Below are 18,680 nucleotides of genomic sequence, written 5' to 3'. Positions count from 1 at the left end.
GGTTGTATTCTTTCACCATACTTATTCAACCTGTATGCTGAGCAAATAATCCGAGAAGCTGGGTTATATGAAGAAAAATGTGGCATCAGGATTGGGGGAAGCCTCATTAACAATCTGCGATATGAGAGCCAAGGATACCCAAGCCATGGTATTTTCAATAACCTCATATGCATGTGAAAGCTGGACAGTGGATAAATAAGACCTTAGAAGAATTGATGCATTTAAGTTACGGTGTTGGAGAAGAATATTGAAAGTGCCATGGGCTGCCAAAAGAACCTCTGATCTGTGTTGGAAGAAGTTCAGCCAGAGTGCTCCTTGGAAGCCAGGATGGCCAAACTTCGTCTTTCATACTTCAGACATACTGTCAGGAGGAACCAGTCCCTGGAGAAAGATATAATGTTTCGTAAGGTAGAGGTTTAGAGAAAAAGAGGATTGGCAAAGTGGCATCATCAATGGGCTCAAGCGTGGCAACAATTGTGAGGCTGACCCAGGACTGGGCGGTGTTTCATTCTATTGTGCACAGGGTTGCTATGAATTGGTACCGACTAGATGGCAACTAACAACAACATGCTGAGCACATGATTTAAAAAATTGGATCATATGAAGAAGAAAATGGCTTTAGGATTGGAGGAAGACTCATTAACAATCTATGATTTGCAGACAATACAATCTTGCTTACTGAAAGCACAAAGGACTTAAAATACTTCGGTATGGGTTGAATCTCAATGTAAAGCAAACAAAAATCCTCACCACTGGACCAATAAACATCAAGATAAATGGAAAAAATATTAAAGTTGTCAAAGTTTTAATTTTGCTAGGATCAACTATCAACACAGAAGCAGCAGTCAAGAAATCAAAGGATGGATTACTGCATTAGGCAAATCCTCTATACAAGACCTCTTTAAAGTGTGGAACAGCAAAGGTGTCAGTTTGAGAACTAATGTGTGCCTGACCCAAGCCATGGTATTTTCAATAATCTCATATGCATGTGAAAGCTGGACAGTAAGTAAGAAAGATTGTAAGAATTGATGCATTTGAGTTATGGTGTTGGAGGAGAATATTAAAAGTACCACGGATCACAAAAAGGACAAAGCAATCTGTGTTGGAAGAAGTATAGCCAGAATGCTCCTTAGAAGCCTGGATGGTCAGACTTCATCTCTCATACTTGAGACATATTATCAAAGGGACCAGTCCATGGAGAAGGACGCCATGTTTGATAAAATGTAGGTTGGAGAAAAAGAGGAAGCCCCTCAACTAGATGGATTAGTACAGTTGCAGCAACAATGGGCTCAAGCATAGCAAGATTTTGAGGTTGGCGCAGGACCAGGCAGTGTTTTTTATTGTTGTGTACAGGGTCACTATTAGTCAGTATCAACTTCATGACATCTAACAACAAACAAGTAAGAAATGATCATTTAAGTAGCTTACTTTAAATGAATGGGGTGGGGGGAGACAACAACGACAAAATTAAGAGGGCTGAAAGCATCTTTTCCCACTTTGAAATGTGTTGCTTGTATCTAATATATACAAATCTCTCAAAATAACTAAAACTTAAAGTTTATTTAAGTGTGGTTTTTTTTTAAAGTTCTAAAAGTTTATTTATGTTTTAAAAAACATTCTTCTCAGTAAACACAGGGAGCGTTAACAACAACAAATTCTTTCTTCCAAACCTTGTTGCTGAAAATAATTCAGAAGGTGTTAGTATTATGTTCTACCTGACAGAACGCTTTGGAGATGTCATCACTTCCGTGATCTTTGCCCTGTATTGTATCTACCTATAGATGGAGGTGATTGTTAAGAATCTATTGATTTACAATGTCTGGATTCTAAAAGTTGCTTTCATTTGAAGATGTCCTGGACTTCCTTGTAATTAATTTCTCTCAATTCTCATAAACCCTCCTCCTCTAACCTTACCTCACCAAACCCCATCCCCAGGGTAAAACAAGGCTAACTTGAAGGCCAGTCTATGAAGTTCCTGTACCAGTTTCCGTTAATCTGCTTTTTACTGTCTTCTTGTATCCTGGAAAACCTAGTCTAAAAAATACGTTGTTGTTGTTAAGTGCCGTTGAGTCGGTTCCGACCCATAGCAACCCTGTACAGGATTTCCGAGGCTGTAAATCTTTAAAGGTGCAGAAAGCCTCATTTTTCTCCTGCGGAGCAGCTGGTAGTTTCAAACTGCTGACCTTAAGGTTCGCAGCCCGATTCGTAACCCCTACACTACCAGAGTTCCTTAAGAAAGATTATTAAAATATGAAGATACAGACAAAGGGCGTGTTTTATGCAAAAATGCAACCATGGAGGATAATGGTCCTGGCGGAAAGTCTCTAGTTGGATGAGGTCATCTGAGGTCATTTCACTTGCTTATTTGGGGGTTGCCAAACTGTTCCCAAGATTTAAAGATTATAAACAGTGATGAAAGTCAGTGTCGCACCCTGTCAACGCCTCAGCCCATTGCCTTTCACTTCCCTGAAATATTTGATCCAATTAGGTCTTGTCCCCTCATTATCTGAGAGGGCTGAATTCAACCCTCGCCTTTAGGCGCAGTCTATTTTCTCTGAGGGAAAGTCAAAACATCCCTCAAAGGATCAAGGAATTCAGCCACCAAGGAGCAGGAGAGTTGATGCGTTAAAGGGGCTCTGGGACTCGCTCCTCACCTCTGCCTCACAGATTTTAGAGCAAGGGCTAGGAGGTACAGGAGGGCCCAGAAGGAGGCGGTAAGAAGCTAGAGCTTTAGTGTGCGTCGGAAACAAAGGTGAGTAACTGTGCGTAGGGAACCGGGAGAAGGGCAGTGGGAGGCTCCTCGGCCTCCAGCCGGGTGGCGTGACTTCAGGAAAATCCAGGAAACCGGCCAGGACTGGATAGGACAGGAAGGTCCACGCCGGAGAAGGCGAACCGACTAATGGCAGAAGGGGCGAGGCTGGCAATGCCCCCTCCCGGCCCCGCCCCGCCGCGCGCGGGGCCGGGAAACGAAACCCTAGCGAGCGCCCGGGTCACGCGCCAGGGGCTGCCTGGCCACCCCCAGCTTCCCCAGGCGGGCGTCTCCAACGAAGAGCGCGTGCCTCACGTCCCCCCCGCCCCCGCCCCGCCCCTTGCACGGTGCGCACGCGCGGCCTCCCAGCCCCGCCCCCTTCTCGTCCCCGCTGGGGTGACGGGGCGGGGAGGCCGCTAGGGCTCCTAGACTGCGAGCACGCGAAGCGCCGCCGCCACCTCCACCGCGTCACGGCTCCCGGGCCCGCCCGCTCCTGGTCCCTCCTTCCCGCTCCGTTTCCCCCTCCTCTCTCCCTCCCCCTCCGACCGAGCGGTGACTTAAGCAACGGAGCGCGGAGAAGCCCATTTTTCTCCTTCCTCGCAGCCGCGCCGTGGAGCCCGTGGTGCGCGGCCCCCACACTCCGGCCCGAGATGAATGCTGCGGCAGAAGCCGAGTTCAACATCCTTTTGGCCACCGACTCCTACAAGGTACAGATTGGGCGGAGGCAGGTGACGAAGGAGGAGGGGGCGCATCGGGGACGAGCGGGAGGTGGGCGGCTGCCGGGTCTGGGGTCGTGGCGCGCGGTGGCCCCGAGGTAAGGCGCTGGCGGTGGCGGCCGGGCAGGTGAAGCTGGCGCCGAGACGGCAATGGATGGAGTAGAGATGGAGGGATGGACGACAGGAGGCGGGGCCTGCGGTGCGCGGTAGGGGGGCGCGGCGAGGGGTTGAGGCGGGCTTGGGGCAGGCGCCGCCCGTGCTCCAGCCGGGCCGGGGTCTTAGCTGGCGCCGCGGGGTCGGGTGTTCTCCGCGGAGCACACACCCTCCGGGGGAGCGCGGCCTTTTGGCCTCGGGCCGGGCTGGGCTAGGACTCGCCTGAGGATCGGGTCAGTTAGGTAACGGCCCCTGGGGCTAGGGGTGGAGAGAGGGAAGGGGTTTGAGAAATGGGATTCCGTCCCCCCCCCCCCGGCCCAGCTGGGTCCAGCCAGTTTACCCTTTGCAAGACAGGTAGGACCCTTCTTAAGGAAGAAGAGAGCGAAGTCCTGCAAGGGGCGCCAGAGCAGGCACGTTCCCCTGTCTGTGGCTCCGGTGCGTAGGACACATGTCTGTCCCGGGTAACCATACTGGACCCGATCCTCTCGGTTGGGCTCTGTTTCAAACTCATGCAATCACTCATGCTCCTTACCCAGTGTTACAAAGGCTGATCTGCTCTTAACTCTAGTGGGGTCACAGCAAGATTTCTGTGAAAGGGAAAGTGAAACCAGAGGAGTTAAAGGAACTGTAGTTTTAATCCTGGGGCACTAGCTGAGAGGGAAATAGCACACTTGTGTTAGTATGCCCATTGACATTGGTGTGTGCAGTTAGTTGCCCCGTTAATTTACTTGAAACACACTTTAGTAATGAGGGGAATAGAGAAAAAAAATCTAGCTAGTATTCTTTCCCATAGTTTCTAACTTATATCAATTTGGACTATACTTTGCTAAACTTTGTTTGCCAAGACGTATAAAAATGTCAGCGGAAGCTCCACTTGTGCAAAATGAATTTTAGTGGTTTATTTGAATAACATGGTGACTTGAAATACAGTGGTACAGTGCTCTACTCTCCTGCTTGTTTTCTGTTGCTTTTAGTTGCTTTTAGTTTCTTTGTATTTTAACCGAACTTAAATATTCTGAGAAAGTATTTTGTAGTTACAATTTAGTTGAAATCTGTTTTGCCTGTTTCTTCCCAGTCTGTTAAAGATTTAGTTTATGATACTTCTTAAGTGGTAGAGTTGATTACAATTCATAGGGTTTCCAAGGAGCAGCTGGTGGGTTTGAACCGATAAGCCCTTTGCTTATCCTACAGCACTATACCAGGACACCTTAGATGGATTGTTGTTTAAGCAGAGCCCTGGTGTGTCCTTGGAAACCCTATATCCGGGTCGCTATGGACCAGAACCGACTCAACAGCACTTAACATTTCACTCACAAGTCTTTTAAATGCAATTGTAAAGTGGTAACCTACACTATGGGGGGGGGCTTTATGCTGTCAAGTGTGGTTTACATCCATTTGTGTTCATTTACTTCAGTCATAGTGCTTTGAGTTTAATGCTGATTTTTGGAATGATTTTATTCATAGCTTTGTATGAGTTTTAGAAAACTAAATCATTAAAATAATTTTCTGATTTTTAACAAGATAATTAATTAATTGAAAACGAGAAATTTAAACAGAAGGTTCGCTGGTCTTGATTTTAAAAACAAAATAGGGTCGCCCTAAGTTGGAACCCACTCGATGGCATTTAACAAGGACTACAGACTTTTTTGGAAATAGATGGGGTGGTGGGCTAGCACATGACATTTTGCCTGATCACCCTCAAGAAAATTCAGGACAATTTGGAACTATATATTCATTTCTATAGCCTCATACTTTATTGTGTATCATAAAAACCAAGACAGTCCAATTTCACAAAGATAAGCATGGGTGTTGCTTGATTTTTGTCCTAGGTTCTTGTTACAAATTAAATAAATAAAATTTTAAGTGTTAATCATCTATATTTTCAAAATAGATCACGGAAAAAATATCAACTAAGTTGTATTTACAGTGTGCTAAAACCAGCAAGAATCAAGCCCTGAAGTGGTGCTGTGGAATAAGCACTGGAGGGTTAACCGCAAGATCAACAACAGTTCAAACCCACCAGCTACTTCAGAAACCCTATACAGGGTTACTTTGGGTTCGGAACCAACCTGGTGGCACACAACAACAGACCTGCGAGAAGGAGCTCTGGTAGCATAGTGAATTCACTGCTGGACTGCTTGACCCCAAAGTAGACAGTTCAAATCTCCCAGCCACTCTGTGGGAGAAACATAAGGCTGGTAACTTCTGTAAAAATTTACACTCTTAGAAACCCTAAGGAGCAGTTCTAAGCTGTCTGTAGGATTTCCATGAATAAGAATTGACTTAATAACAGGTTTTCGTTTTTGGGGGGATGTAGCTGCTTCTTGGAAACCCTATATAGGGTTGCTAAGATATGGAACTGACTCAACGGCACTTCACAACAACAACAAAGGAACTCCAGTAGCGTAGGGGTTACTATACTAGTCTGGCTGCTAACGTCAAGGTCAGCGCTTCGAAACTACCAGCCTTTCCACAAGAGAAAGATAAGGCTTTCTGTTCCTGTTAAAATTTACAGCCTCGGAAACCCTACACTAACCGCCTCCATGGCACGGAACCAACCAGCCAACAAAGACAGCTAGGGTCAGATGCATTTGGGCTAGTCTTAGCCATTGTTGTTGTTTGTTGTTAAGCGCTAAAATACCATGTGGAACTTTCATAAAAGATACAAGTTCCGTTTTTCATTTTATCTAGCCATTAATCAGTTACCAAATAACTGGATCATTATAAAATACATTTCTGTTTTTTGGGTTTTTTTTTTTTTCCTTTGTCCCTATACTGTTTGCCCTGGTGTGGCTTTGTGGGTTAATGCGCTGGACTGCAAAGTCAGTTTGAACTGCAAGGTTGGCAATTCAAATTCACAAGCTGCTCCTTGGAAACCCTATACAGGGTTGCGATGGGTCGAAACTGGCTTGATGGCACTAAACAACAACATATTCTTTGTATCAAAGTACAACAGGGAATAGTTTCAGTATTTCTGACCATTTTACCTATACAGAAGGTAGAAAATTATTGTCAGAGCAAATTTATTTGAGTTTTATGCTAAATGTGATTTAGGTGGAGAAAATGATATAGAACATACACAAAGTAATGTCTTAAGCAATTTATACTTTAAGCCATATCGTGCATTTGTTATTAACTGTACTGTCCAGTATAGGATGCTGCTCAAAAACATTGTAAGCTGGTTGGCTACCAAGAATTCAGCACATTTTCATCCATTCACTTAATAAATACAATATAGTATCAAGAGTCCTGCACTTTAGGGTAAAGTACTGGACCACAAGGTCAGTTTGAACCACAAGGTGGGAGCTTCAAACTCACCAGCCACTCCTTGGAACCCCTATACAGGGTCACTATGAGTCGGAACCAACTAGATGGCACTTAATAACAAACTAGGTATCAAGGAATCCTGGTGTGACACTGTAGGATAGGCACTGAACTTCAAGGCTGGTGGTTCAAACTCATCAGCTGCTCCTTGGAAATCCTATATAGGGTTCCTAAGAGTCATAACCAACTCAACAACACTTAACAACAATTAGGTATCATGGAGTCCCGGTGTGGCACGGTAGGGTAAGCATAAGCACTGTACTGCTAACTACATGGTCTGTGGTTCAAATCCTCCAGCTGTTCCTTGGAACCCTTCCATGTCTCTTAAAAATAATAACAGCAATTAGATATAATAAGAGAAGACAAGGATGGTGTCTTATGTTTCAGTATGGGAGACAGTTAATTTTTAGAGAAATTACAAAGTGTTGTATAATGTATATGTTGTGATTAGGTACTCAAGACAACTTTTAAAAAAGATTTTACTTATTCATTAGTGGCAAAGTAACAAATTTTAAGAGTGTAAGCTTTTTTTAAAGAAAAGACTTAGAAATACATGAGAATGGTCCTGTGGGCAAATTAGTCCTATTTACTTCCATTGAAGTACTTATTTTTGGTTAGATTCCTTTGAACTGTACCTATTTTTCTCTTTTCTTACAGAGACTCAATCCCATGATAATATGAACCTTTTGAGGGATGAGGCGCTGCTACGGTTTATAAGGCAGAAAAAACATTAAGTATATGACTAATTTTGAGCAGTAGAATTGTGAGTTCTTGCATAGAGGTATTTTAATTTCCCAGTAAACTTTATATTCTAAATTATAAGTAAACTGTGAGCAACAAATAAAATCACATATTGTAAAACACAAATAAATATATTAATCCTCTAAAAAAACAAACAGTAACATGTTAATTCCGTCTTATAGCGACCCCATGTAGAGTTTCTGAGACTGTAGATCCGTATGTGAGCAGACAGCCTTATTTTTCTCTCAAGGATGGGATTGACCTATCCACGTTTCAGTTAGCAGTTCAGTGCTTATCCTACAGTGCCATCAGTGCTTCATGAATACTTAATGTTGTATTCATGTTGTTATTAAATGCCCTCAAGTTGATTCCAACTCATAGCGACCCTGTGTAGGGTTTCCAAGGAGCAGCTAGTGGGTCTGAACCATCAACCTTGTGATTAGCAGTCTAGTGCTTATCCTCCAGTGCCACACCAGGACTGGAATACTTAATAAGTGCATTCAGTCATTCGTAGTTGTTGAGTGCTATCCAGTGAGGTCTGATTTACAGTGACCCTGTATAGGGTTGCAACGGAGTGGCTGGTGGGTTGCTGACTTTTTTGGTTAGCAGTCCAGTGCTTATCCTACAGTGCCATACCAGGACTCGGTTTGGGTCTGTTGTAAAACAAAAATAACAGAATCTGGAACCCTTTGCTAGATGATGAAATCTCATTAGCAAGCAAAAGAAGTAAAAGTTGCCAAGAGGTTTAAGGAAAGAGACAGTATAATAATTATAGCTGGTCTTACATTTTCTCAAACCCTTAACAAAAATGATAAAATACAGCAATCCTTAATCAGTATTTATAAAGTGATTATTGCTTTACAAAGCCAAATAGCAATGGATTATTTTCTGGGATACCAGAAGGATATTCAGGACTAGAGAAATCTTTAAATAATACTGGCATGAAGAGTCACTTATGATTTTTGTTGTTTCTAGCTTATTGCTTTGAAGAGTTGGAAAGTCTTAGCCACGGTAGGTTGAGTGGATCCTCTTTGCTTGCCCTTGGATATTTAGGTAATATTAGTTGCTCTGTGACCTTAGGTGTGTTGTTGCCCCTCGTACTCTTTTGTATGCATGTTATTATTGAAATGTTAGCTTGTGATTATTTCTTAGCAGTACAGTATTTATTAAATTAGAAAGAGTACTAGTTGCATTTCAGCCTTATGGAAAATCTAGAGAAGTTCGGAAGAAAGTTAGCATTTGCTCTCAGAAAGTCTGTGTAACTTTTTTCTCCAAAAAAAAAATAATAATAATAATTTTTTTTGTTTGTTTAAGCTATTATGGAGACTTGGTGTGTCGCTATAGGATAAGCACTGGAGTGCTGACCACAAGGTTGTGAATTCAAACCCACCAGCTGCTCCTTGGAAACCCTATACAGGATCACTGTGAGTCAGAAATGACTCAGTGACGCTTACCAACAAGCTTTTATATTTGGGACAAGGATTTTTAACTTTGAAAATAGTTGAGTTTTTAAATTTTTTTTCTTAATACACTTGTTTGGCTAACATATAATGGGAAATGATGCCGCTTAACAAATAGACTGGACCTTTTTGTTCTATGCATTATAATAAGACCACTTATTATTTCATGTGTATCAATTTTTAGAAGCTTCTACTTTCCACCCAGCCAAACTCTTTAAGGCCCAAGTCACTCCCCTTGGTCCCATTACCACCCTGACTCACAGCAGTATTTTCTAGCTATGAAGTTGAGTCCCCTGTCCCCCTGTCTGGGTACTTAAATGAAATGCCGTCATGTATTGCTGTTTACCTTTTCTTAGGTAGAGCTGGCTTGCCAGTCTTTGTTATCATTTTCCTGAGAGCAAAACACTATTTAATACTTTGTACCCAAAAACAATGCCTGTACAGTGCTAGGTATTAAATAAACAATTTATAACTGCACCCCATAATCTTTATTCAGCCCACAAGGGCCTTCCGCTTTCCCCCATTACCTTATTCATTTTCTGTAACCACTTGTTGTACAATGGTAAAATGTTCAACTGCAAACTGAAAGTGGGTGGCTTGAACCCACCAGCTGCTCCTTGGGAGAAAGGTCTTTTTGTGTAAAGATTTGCAGCTTTGGAGACCCGGTGGGGGCAGTTCTGCTCAATCCTATAGAGTTGACATGAATCAGAGTCAACTCATTAGCAATGGGTTTAATATTTACAGATGAAAGCAGATCACCAGGTCTTTCTCCAGTGCTGGGTGGGTTTGAACAGCCAATCTTTGGTTAGCTGCTGAGCGCTTAGAAAATACTTGAATGTTTATAGTTTTCAAGCTTTACTTCAACCTTTTTTTTTTTTTTTTAATTATGGTACTTTATAACCTATATTTGCATAAATATGCAAGATGATTTCTCTGGAAACAAAATGTCATTAGAAACAACAAAAAAATAGGATTCAAGTATGACTTCTAATATATTTGCACTCCCAGGACTCTTTAGTGTGGTGGTAATAGTAAATTGTTTCATGGTTAATTGTGCCCGAGTTTTTATCTTTGACATCTTAAATTGTTAAGTCAAATTCTAAAACGGTTAAGTTCCTCTAAAGAATATTTTAGATGTCATATTTGAATCCTAAAGTTTTTTGTTTTTAATGACATTTTGTTTCCAGAGAAATCGTCCTGCATATTTATGTAAAGATTCATTATAAAGTACCATAATTAAAAAAAAAAAAACTTGAAGTAAAGCTTGAAAATTTTAAACATTTAATGTTTTCTAGAACTAAAACAATATTTATATAATGGAAAATTTTCAGTGTTCCTTTAAACCAAGATGTAATTAAATAGTTTAGGGAAAATTCCATTCAGCTTTTGACTGCTTAGTTTTCTCAGAAGAGAAAAATAATACTTTTAAATCTGTTATAGAAATTACAAAGATATACTATGAAGTATCTGAACTGTAAAGATTGTTGAATTATTAAGAGATATAATTATGAAATTTAGCAGTTTGTGATCTAAACCTTTCAAATTTTACTTTATTATAGGTAAATTTTCTATCTCAATTTATTTTCCCAGTAAAGGAATTGAAGTTCCTTAGCTAGTAAACTGGGCGTTTTCATCGTGACATGCATTTTGGGTTCACTTTTAGGTGTCTATTCCTAATCAGTTCCTGAAGTCGTTAAGTTAATCATCACTTATTACTAAATATTAAGGGTATCATTCACATATACGTTTATATTATCTTTACATTTTAGTGAATTGGCTAGTAAATGTGATTGGTTTGAATTTTATATTAGCTTTCTTACTTTGCTGTTGTTGTTAAGTGCTGTGGAGTCAGTTCTGACTCCTTGCGACCCTCTTAGAGGGTTTCTGAGGAGCAGCTGGTGAGATTGAACCACCAACCTTGAGATTCAAACCCACCTTGTAGTCGAATGCTTATCCTATGGTACCATACAAGGACTCCAGCTACTTCTAAAATCTTAAAAACTACAATTGTATCAGTTCCTGGATTCTAACCTAAAAACAGTTTTATGCCATATATATTAAATATAATGTGCCCATGGAAATAATGTGTACACATAGAAAAATACATTTGAGGAGGTTATGCAGTTTGTTGAAGTGTATTGTTGTTGTTGTTAAGTGCCGTGGAGTTGGTTCTGACTCATAGCAACCCTGCACAGGGTTTCCGAGGCTGTAAATCTTTACGGGGGCAGAAAGCCTCATCTTTCTCCCATGGAATGGCTGGTGGTTTCGAACTGCCATCCTTGAGGTTAACAGCCCGATTCTTAACCACTACACTCTTGTAACCTAAAGGTCGGCAGTTTGAAACTACCAGCCATTCCACAGGAGAAAGATGAGGCTTTCTGCCCCTGTAAAGATTTTACAGCCTCGGAAACCCTGTACCAGGGTCTCTATGAGTCAGAACTGACTCCATGCTGCTACCAGAGGTCCTATGCACAATATTTGCATAAAAAATACAGTACTTGTATTTATCTGGTGTACCTAAGCAAAATAGCTCCCACTCTCTTGCCTGACTTAATTCCCAGACCACATATTAATATATTCTCACCCAAGGTTACCTTTTACAGTATTAAGCTACTATTTCTAAAGGGTTGGAGATATGCTTCTATTATAGAGGAAATAGGAAATTATTTGTTTTAAATGTGTGTGGGGGTTTTCCCCCTCCATTTACAGAGGACATTCATTTTGACAATGGAAAGATATTCATTGTAGAAGTTTTACAATAAGATTTTGTTGTTGTTAAGGGCCGGCGAGTCGATTCCAACTTACAGCGACCCTCTATAGGATTTCCAAGGAGCAGCTGATGAGCCTGAACCACCGATCTTGCGGTTCAAATGACTTTTCAGACTGACGCATCAGCCCACAGTGCCACACTGTAACTCTAGACTAAGGTTTAGCTTAAGTTAAAACCAAGTTTTATTGGGACTGAGATTGTATAGCCAAATTAAAGGGAAAAGGTGAGCTTTTCTAAACTTAGATCAGAGCTAACATGAAAAATGGTTTATATTTACAGTGGTTATCCATGAAACTTAGTCTTCCAAGATTTATTCAACTGTTGCCCTGATTTCCTGATTTACTCTTTACCTTAAACTTTTGGGGAATTATTATTCCTAATCTTTAAACTGTATAAATACAAATTATTCGTCCAGATACTTTTTAAAGCACTGACTGTGAGCCCCAAGGTCCATAGTTCAAACCACCCAGCTGCTCTGTGGGAGAAAAAAGGCTTTTTGCTCCTACGAAGATGTAAAGCCTCTGAAACCCTATACAGGGTCACTGTGAGTTGGAACCGACTCGGTGATACTTCACAACAAGGCTTTCATAGTGTCATTATAAAGACCCAAAGGAGCGCAATCTCAGTACCTCATTATACAGATGAAGTAAATTCATAAGAAATCATTGACCACTGACTTACTGAATGTACTGCGTTTAGACAGTTGTTGTTAAGTGCCGTCGAGTCGGTTCCGACCCATAGCGACACTGTACAGGGTTTCCAAGGCTGTAAATCTTTACGGGAGCAGAAAGCCTCATCTTTCTCCTGCGGAGCGAGCTGTTTGTTTCGAACTGCTGACCTTGTGGTTCACAACCTGATTCGTAACCACTACGCTACCAGAGCTCCTTTAGACAGTAGCAGTACCAATTCTGCTAATTTCAGTCCATCCTATGATATTAATTTCAGCATGTCTGTTTACAAAACTTATACTCTCCTGTGGTTGTGCTTTTAAGATATGGAACTATTAAAATTATCTTTAAGTAAAGATACTTGTATTTTATACTGCGTTATAGCCAGGAAACTAAGCTGATCAATAGCAGATATACATATAATTTCTCTAGTTTTAAATAATTTCAAGCTTTCTGTGTTGTGGTTTATATCCCACTCTTAAGGTATTTTCTAACTAAAATATTTCTTTTCATACAGGTTACTCACTATAAACAATACCCACCCAACACAAGTAAAGTTTATTCCTACTTTGAATGCCGTGAAAAGAAGACAGAAAACTCCAAAGTAAGGAAGGTGAAATACGAGGAAACAGTATTTTATGGGTTGCAGTACATTCTTAATAAGTACTTAAAAGGTATTATTTTTCCTAGTATATTTAAAAACATTGCTTTTATAGAACCATAATTTTTCTCCTATATTATTATAGTCTGTTATTTGAAGTAACTTTTTAAATAGTCCAATTTTGATATTTAAGGAATAAAATATCAATAAAATATAATTTGCTTAATTATAATTACTTTATGAGTTCTTTGCGGGGGGACTAACCTGTTTGATTACACTAAATATTATAACTCAGAGTATGTGTTTGGTGTTCTAAGTGTTAAAATTATCATTTTCTGAGAATGGTAAGTTTGGGAAAGTCTGTAATTTTATGACACTAATCAGTTAGCTAGTAGACAGTTCATTCATTGAAAGTATTATTAACCTGGACTTGTCAGAAAAGTGATTTTACCATTTCTTTGAAGATACGTTATGGTCACCAAAAAGCATGGTTAATAGGCAGTTTCAAACTTTGGGTCTTTTTCTTTGACTGTAAGAAAATAGATAAGTAGTTTGAATTATGGTAGCAATTATAATTAGAATATTTTAAAATTAGTTTTACCTTAACGGCCTAGTTTACAAAACCTACATATCACTGTGGACTTGGTATAGTTGCAAATGCATTTTAAATCAGGAACTCTGTTTCCCCAAATTCATTTCTGTGTTTTTTTAAAATATGCTTTGTAATCATATTTCTAGGGGGGAATGTTGTTGTTATTAAAGTGCTTTGAGTCGGTTCCGACTCATAGAAATCCTGTACAGCATTTCTGAGGAGTGGCTGGTAAATTTGAACTGCTGACCTTGCAGTTTGAACCGACCTTTGCCGTCCAGTGTTTATCCTACAGTGCCACACCAGAATTCCATAGTTTCCACAATTTTCATATATCTTAGAAAATGTAATCTCTAATATTTCCATACAAAGATAATCTCAGAATTTAATATGTTAATTTGAATTTTTAAATACAAATAATTGCTTCTATATTCTTACAGTTAGTTATAAGACGAGACAGTTCAGAAATGTTAGACTATTAAAGACTTAGCTGGAACTCAAACGTATTCCTGTACAACAAGACTAACCCAAGATATTTTTAATGAATTAGCTAGTTTATCTTGGTGTTGTTGTTAAGTGTCGTCGAGTCAGTTCCAACTCATAGTTGACCCTGTATAGGGTTTCCAGTAAGTGGTTGGTGGGTTTGAACCTTGCTTAGTAGTCTGTCCAGTGCGTACCCTATATCATCGCACCAGAACTGATAGCCAAAAGTCTGTAATTCAAACCTACCGGCCATTCCTCAGGAGAAAGATAGGACCGCCTGCTTCCAGTTGAGCAGTTCACCTCTGTCTTAAGGGGCCTCTGTGAGTCTCAGTCAACTTGATGGCAAAATACTACTTCTTCTTATTGTTGTTAAGTGCTATAAAGTCAGTTCTGACTCATAGAAACTCTGTATAGGTATTCTGAAGAGCATCTGGTAAGTTTGAACCACCGACCTTGTAGTCGAGTGCTTATCCTCCATCATCACACCAGAAATCCTATTATTTATTATAGCTAAAATTTATTGATCACCTATTATGGGCCAGCATTGTGTAAATGTTTGCCTTGTCTTAATTCATTTAGTCCTCACAACCATACTTTTAAGTAGTCCCTTTTCTAGTATTATTTTCATTTGACACATAAGGAAAATTTGAAATTTCTGATTTACCAACCCTGAAGACATTCTTTTTTCACAAGGTGATACAGGTTTGTTTTTTTGCCCCATTTAGCTCTACCAGAGAATGGTTGAAATAGGTGGAGGTGGTGACCCTGTGTGAAGTACTGTCTAGTCAATTCCAACTCCTAGCCACTCTGTGCAGGGTTTCCAAGGAGCAGCTGATGAGTTTGAACCCTACTACCTCTGTGGTTCAAAAGACCTTTAGGTTCAGTGCTTATCCTACATGCCACACTGTAAATAGATGTTGCTAAGTACTCGTGACCCTATAAATTGTTACTGTTGTTGTTAAATCAGTCCTGACTCGTGGTGATGTGTGCCTTTTTCCGGCTCATAGAGAGCCTGTATAGGATTTCCGAGGCTGCAAATCTTTACGGAAGCAGAAAGCCTCATCTTCCTCTCACAGAACAGCTAGTAGATTCGAACAGCTGTTCTTGTGGTAACAGGTTAACAGTATAGCTCATGGTCTACTAAGCTACCAGGGTTCCTTCTGTCTGTATGTAGGGACATGATTTTTTTTACTGTTCAGCAGCACACAATTACTTTAGAAACATAAATAAGAGATGTTTACCATTTTAGGTAAAGTAGTGACCAAAGAGAAAATTCAGGAAGCCAAAGAGGTTTACAAAGAGCATTTCCAAGATGATGTCTTCAATGAAAAGGGATGGAACTACGTTCTTGAGGTAAGAAATGGTTTCATATTTTGGTTTTTCCTTTTAGTTCAAAATTTATTGCAGGGATATTTGAATAGAAGATTATAGACTATAATTACAGCTCTTTTCTGTTTGTGACCTGAAAACAATGACTGTTTTAGACATTCTTGTCAAAAGTTAAAGGTTGCATTTAATGTACTTACTCTGTATGACAAATCATTAGCAGATTTAAGTAACTTACTGTAGTATAAGTTAGTTATAATTTAATAAATGAGATTCGTCCAGAAGATGTACAGTCACCTTTCTGACCATTTATCATTTTATCATTTCTTTGAAGATGCATTATAGTTACCAAAGAGCATGGTTAATAGGCAATTTCAAATTTGGGGTCTTTTACCTTGACTAAGAAAATCGATAAGTGGTTTGAAACAAATTCATATTTATCCTTATTGTACTATAATATTAATATGTAATGTAATTTGAATCTAGTGCTTTAGCTCCTGGGCATCCAAACACAGAGATTGAATTATAGAAGTTGAATGTCTGCTGGTGGTTTTCTTTATTACAACCATAGATTGAAAGATAGAAACATGCTGTTAATCAGCTATATTGTAAAATGAAAACATGCTCTTTTTATAGACTGTCAAACACAAAATAATTTATCTTTCATATCTATACAGGCATACCTCATAGATATTGTATGTTCAGTTCCTGACCACCTCAATGGTGTGACCCCACCAGACGCTCCACTCCATTAGAGAAAGATGTGGCAGTCTGCTCCCCATAAAGATTTCAGTCTCAGAAACCCTGTGGGACATTTCTTCTCAGCTCTGTAGGGTTATTAGGAGTTGGAAATCCAACTCAATGATAAATGTTAAGCAAATAGAGCAATAAAGAGAGTCACACACAAAGTTTTTGGTTTTCTTATATAAAAGGTGCATTTGCACTATACTGTATCTCTGAAGTGTGCAGTAGCATTATGAAAAAATTTGAAACATGAGAAAATGACCAAAATGTGACACAAGAGAAGTGAAGTGAGCACTTGCTTTGGTAAAAATGGCACCGTTAAAGTATCTGGTACCATACCATGTAGCAAATATTCCCTCAGCCTAATTTTGGAGGGAATTGTTGCATTAATAAAATGTCAGTTGATTGAGGCTTGAGTATTAATTGCCAAGGCTCTAGAAAGTATAATCATGATTGAGCCTTCTCAATGGTGTCAAGTCTAACAGAATGAAAGGGTTTTGGCGAAACAAAAGATCAGGGATTTCTCTTGTGTTTCTTTGTTTTGCTCTTTAATAGCAATCCCTTCTTTTAGCTGTCAATTTAAATTTAGCCTTTTATGAAAATAGCCTATTTAAAAGAAAGATTGTGTTTTTGGAATACTTTTGGAATATGTTCAAATAAACATTCTTTTTTTTTTTTTTTTAAACTCTTTCCTGAAGTAGTTGGTGGGACTTTTTCTTTAGATCAATTTGAAATTATCTACCTCTTCTAGTGATACAATTTCTTAGCAAAAGCACTTTGGCAACGTAAAATTTAAAAATTAATATCTATTTAAGCTGTTAATAATTTAAGCTAGTTTTATTTTAAGAGGATAAGGGTATTCTGACTAAATTACTAGCATATAGTAATCATAGCATCTACAATTGCAGTTTCGATGACAAAGGTTTCTATAGCAGTTAAATTAATGCTTTTAAAATATAAAGAACCTTATGAAAACAGGTGATTGAGTTTAAATATGTCATTTCACTGTTGTCTCCTACCAGAAATATGATGGCCATCTTCCCATAGAAGTCAAAGCTGTTCCTGAGGGCTCTGTCATCCCCAGAGGAAACGTTCTCTTCACAGTAGAAAACACAGACCCAGAATGTTACTGGCTTACAAATTGGATTGAGGTGATTATACTATTCTTATTTAATGTTAACTTGAAGATATAAAGAATATTAAACCTGGGATTCTAGTTTAGAATTTGTTCAGACCCAGAATGTTACTGGCTTACAAATTGGATTGAGGTGATTATACTATTCTTATTTAATGTTAACTTGAAGATATAAAGAATATTAAACCTGGGATTCTAGTTTAGAATTTGTTACTAATAAAGCCATGTGGAGTCTTGGCACAGTGGTTAAGCTCTCAGTTGCTAACCAAGAGTCAGTGGTGTGACCCCACCAGCCGCTCCACTCCACTTGAGAAAGATGTGGCAGCCTGCTCCCCATAAAGATTTCAGTCTCAGAAACCCTGTGGGACATTTCTCCTCTGCTCTGTAGGGTCACTAGGAGTTGGAAATCCAACTCAATGATAAATATCTTATAATTTACATAAACCTTTCCAGACCTTAATTTCCTCAGTTGGAAGTAATATATGTTACCTTCCAATGAAATCTTAATATTCTAAAATTTGACCTACATCAAATTGAGAATTAATACTTCAGTGCTGGTTGGCTTCCATCTTTGTTGCAATTCTGAATGTAAATGTCTTAGAACAAAATTAGGAAAAAAGCACTGGTGAATTTTTAGTAACTTGAGACATTTTATGGATCTTGTCCTGGTGTGGTGCTGTGGGTTAATGCGCTAGACTGCATAGTCAGTTTCAACTGCATGGTTAGTAGTTCAAGCTCACCAGCCACTCCTTGGAAACCTTAGACAGGGTTGCTATGAGTTGAAACCAACTCAGCAACACTTAACAACAACATATACTGGTGTGGTGCTGTAGGATAAGTACTGGACTGCTAAACACAAGGTCAGTGGTTCAAACCCATAGTTGCTCCTTGGAAACCCTATACAGGGTCGCTATGAGACAGAACCAATTCCACGACACTTAACAACTCCATTTAGACTAAAGAATTTTTGTTCTTTTAATAGCTGATTTCTTCAGCCTTACATAATCAGGTTAGGCCCTGAATTCTGTCACCTTATATGTTTCTATCTTGTCTAACTACATCAAAGACTCATTCATTTTATTTAATTTCTAAGCCTAAAAGAAGGTACATTATGGGCTCTGGTATTGTTAGTTTTCACTTGGTTGAAATTTTGGTACTAATCTATTGAATGTTTTAACAATTTAATTGAGATTTATCCATAAGAGGAGATATACCCTAGAA

The 18,680-nt window shown here is 39.4% G+C and overlaps 1 protein-coding gene across 1 annotated transcript in view; it reads left to right on the top strand.

The window, feature by feature from the left end:
- Positions 1–3,399: 3,399 nt before the first annotated feature.
- NAMPT (nicotinamide phosphoribosyltransferase) overlaps positions 3,400–18,680 on the top strand; it is a 50,940-nt gene continuing 35,659 nt past the window's right edge. Inside the window, exons 1-4 of the mRNA XM_006834384.1 lie at positions 3,400–3,456; positions 13,099–13,255; positions 15,504–15,607; positions 17,347–17,475. Of these exons, the coding sequence (XP_006834447.1) occupies positions 3,400–3,456; positions 13,099–13,255; positions 15,504–15,607; positions 17,347–17,475 (447 nt within the window). The remainder of the gene's footprint in view (positions 3,457–13,098; positions 13,256–15,503; positions 15,608–17,346; positions 17,476–18,680) is intronic.

The sequence above is a fragment of the Chrysochloris asiatica genome, unplaced genomic scaffold (assembly GCF_000296735.1).
Source record: "Chrysochloris asiatica unplaced genomic scaffold, ChrAsi1.0 scaffold00010, whole genome shotgun sequence".
In the NCBI taxonomy this organism is placed as follows: Eukaryota; Metazoa; Chordata; class Mammalia; order Afrosoricida; family Chrysochloridae; genus Chrysochloris; species Chrysochloris asiatica.
This window is presented reverse-complemented; position numbering and strand designations above follow the sequence as displayed.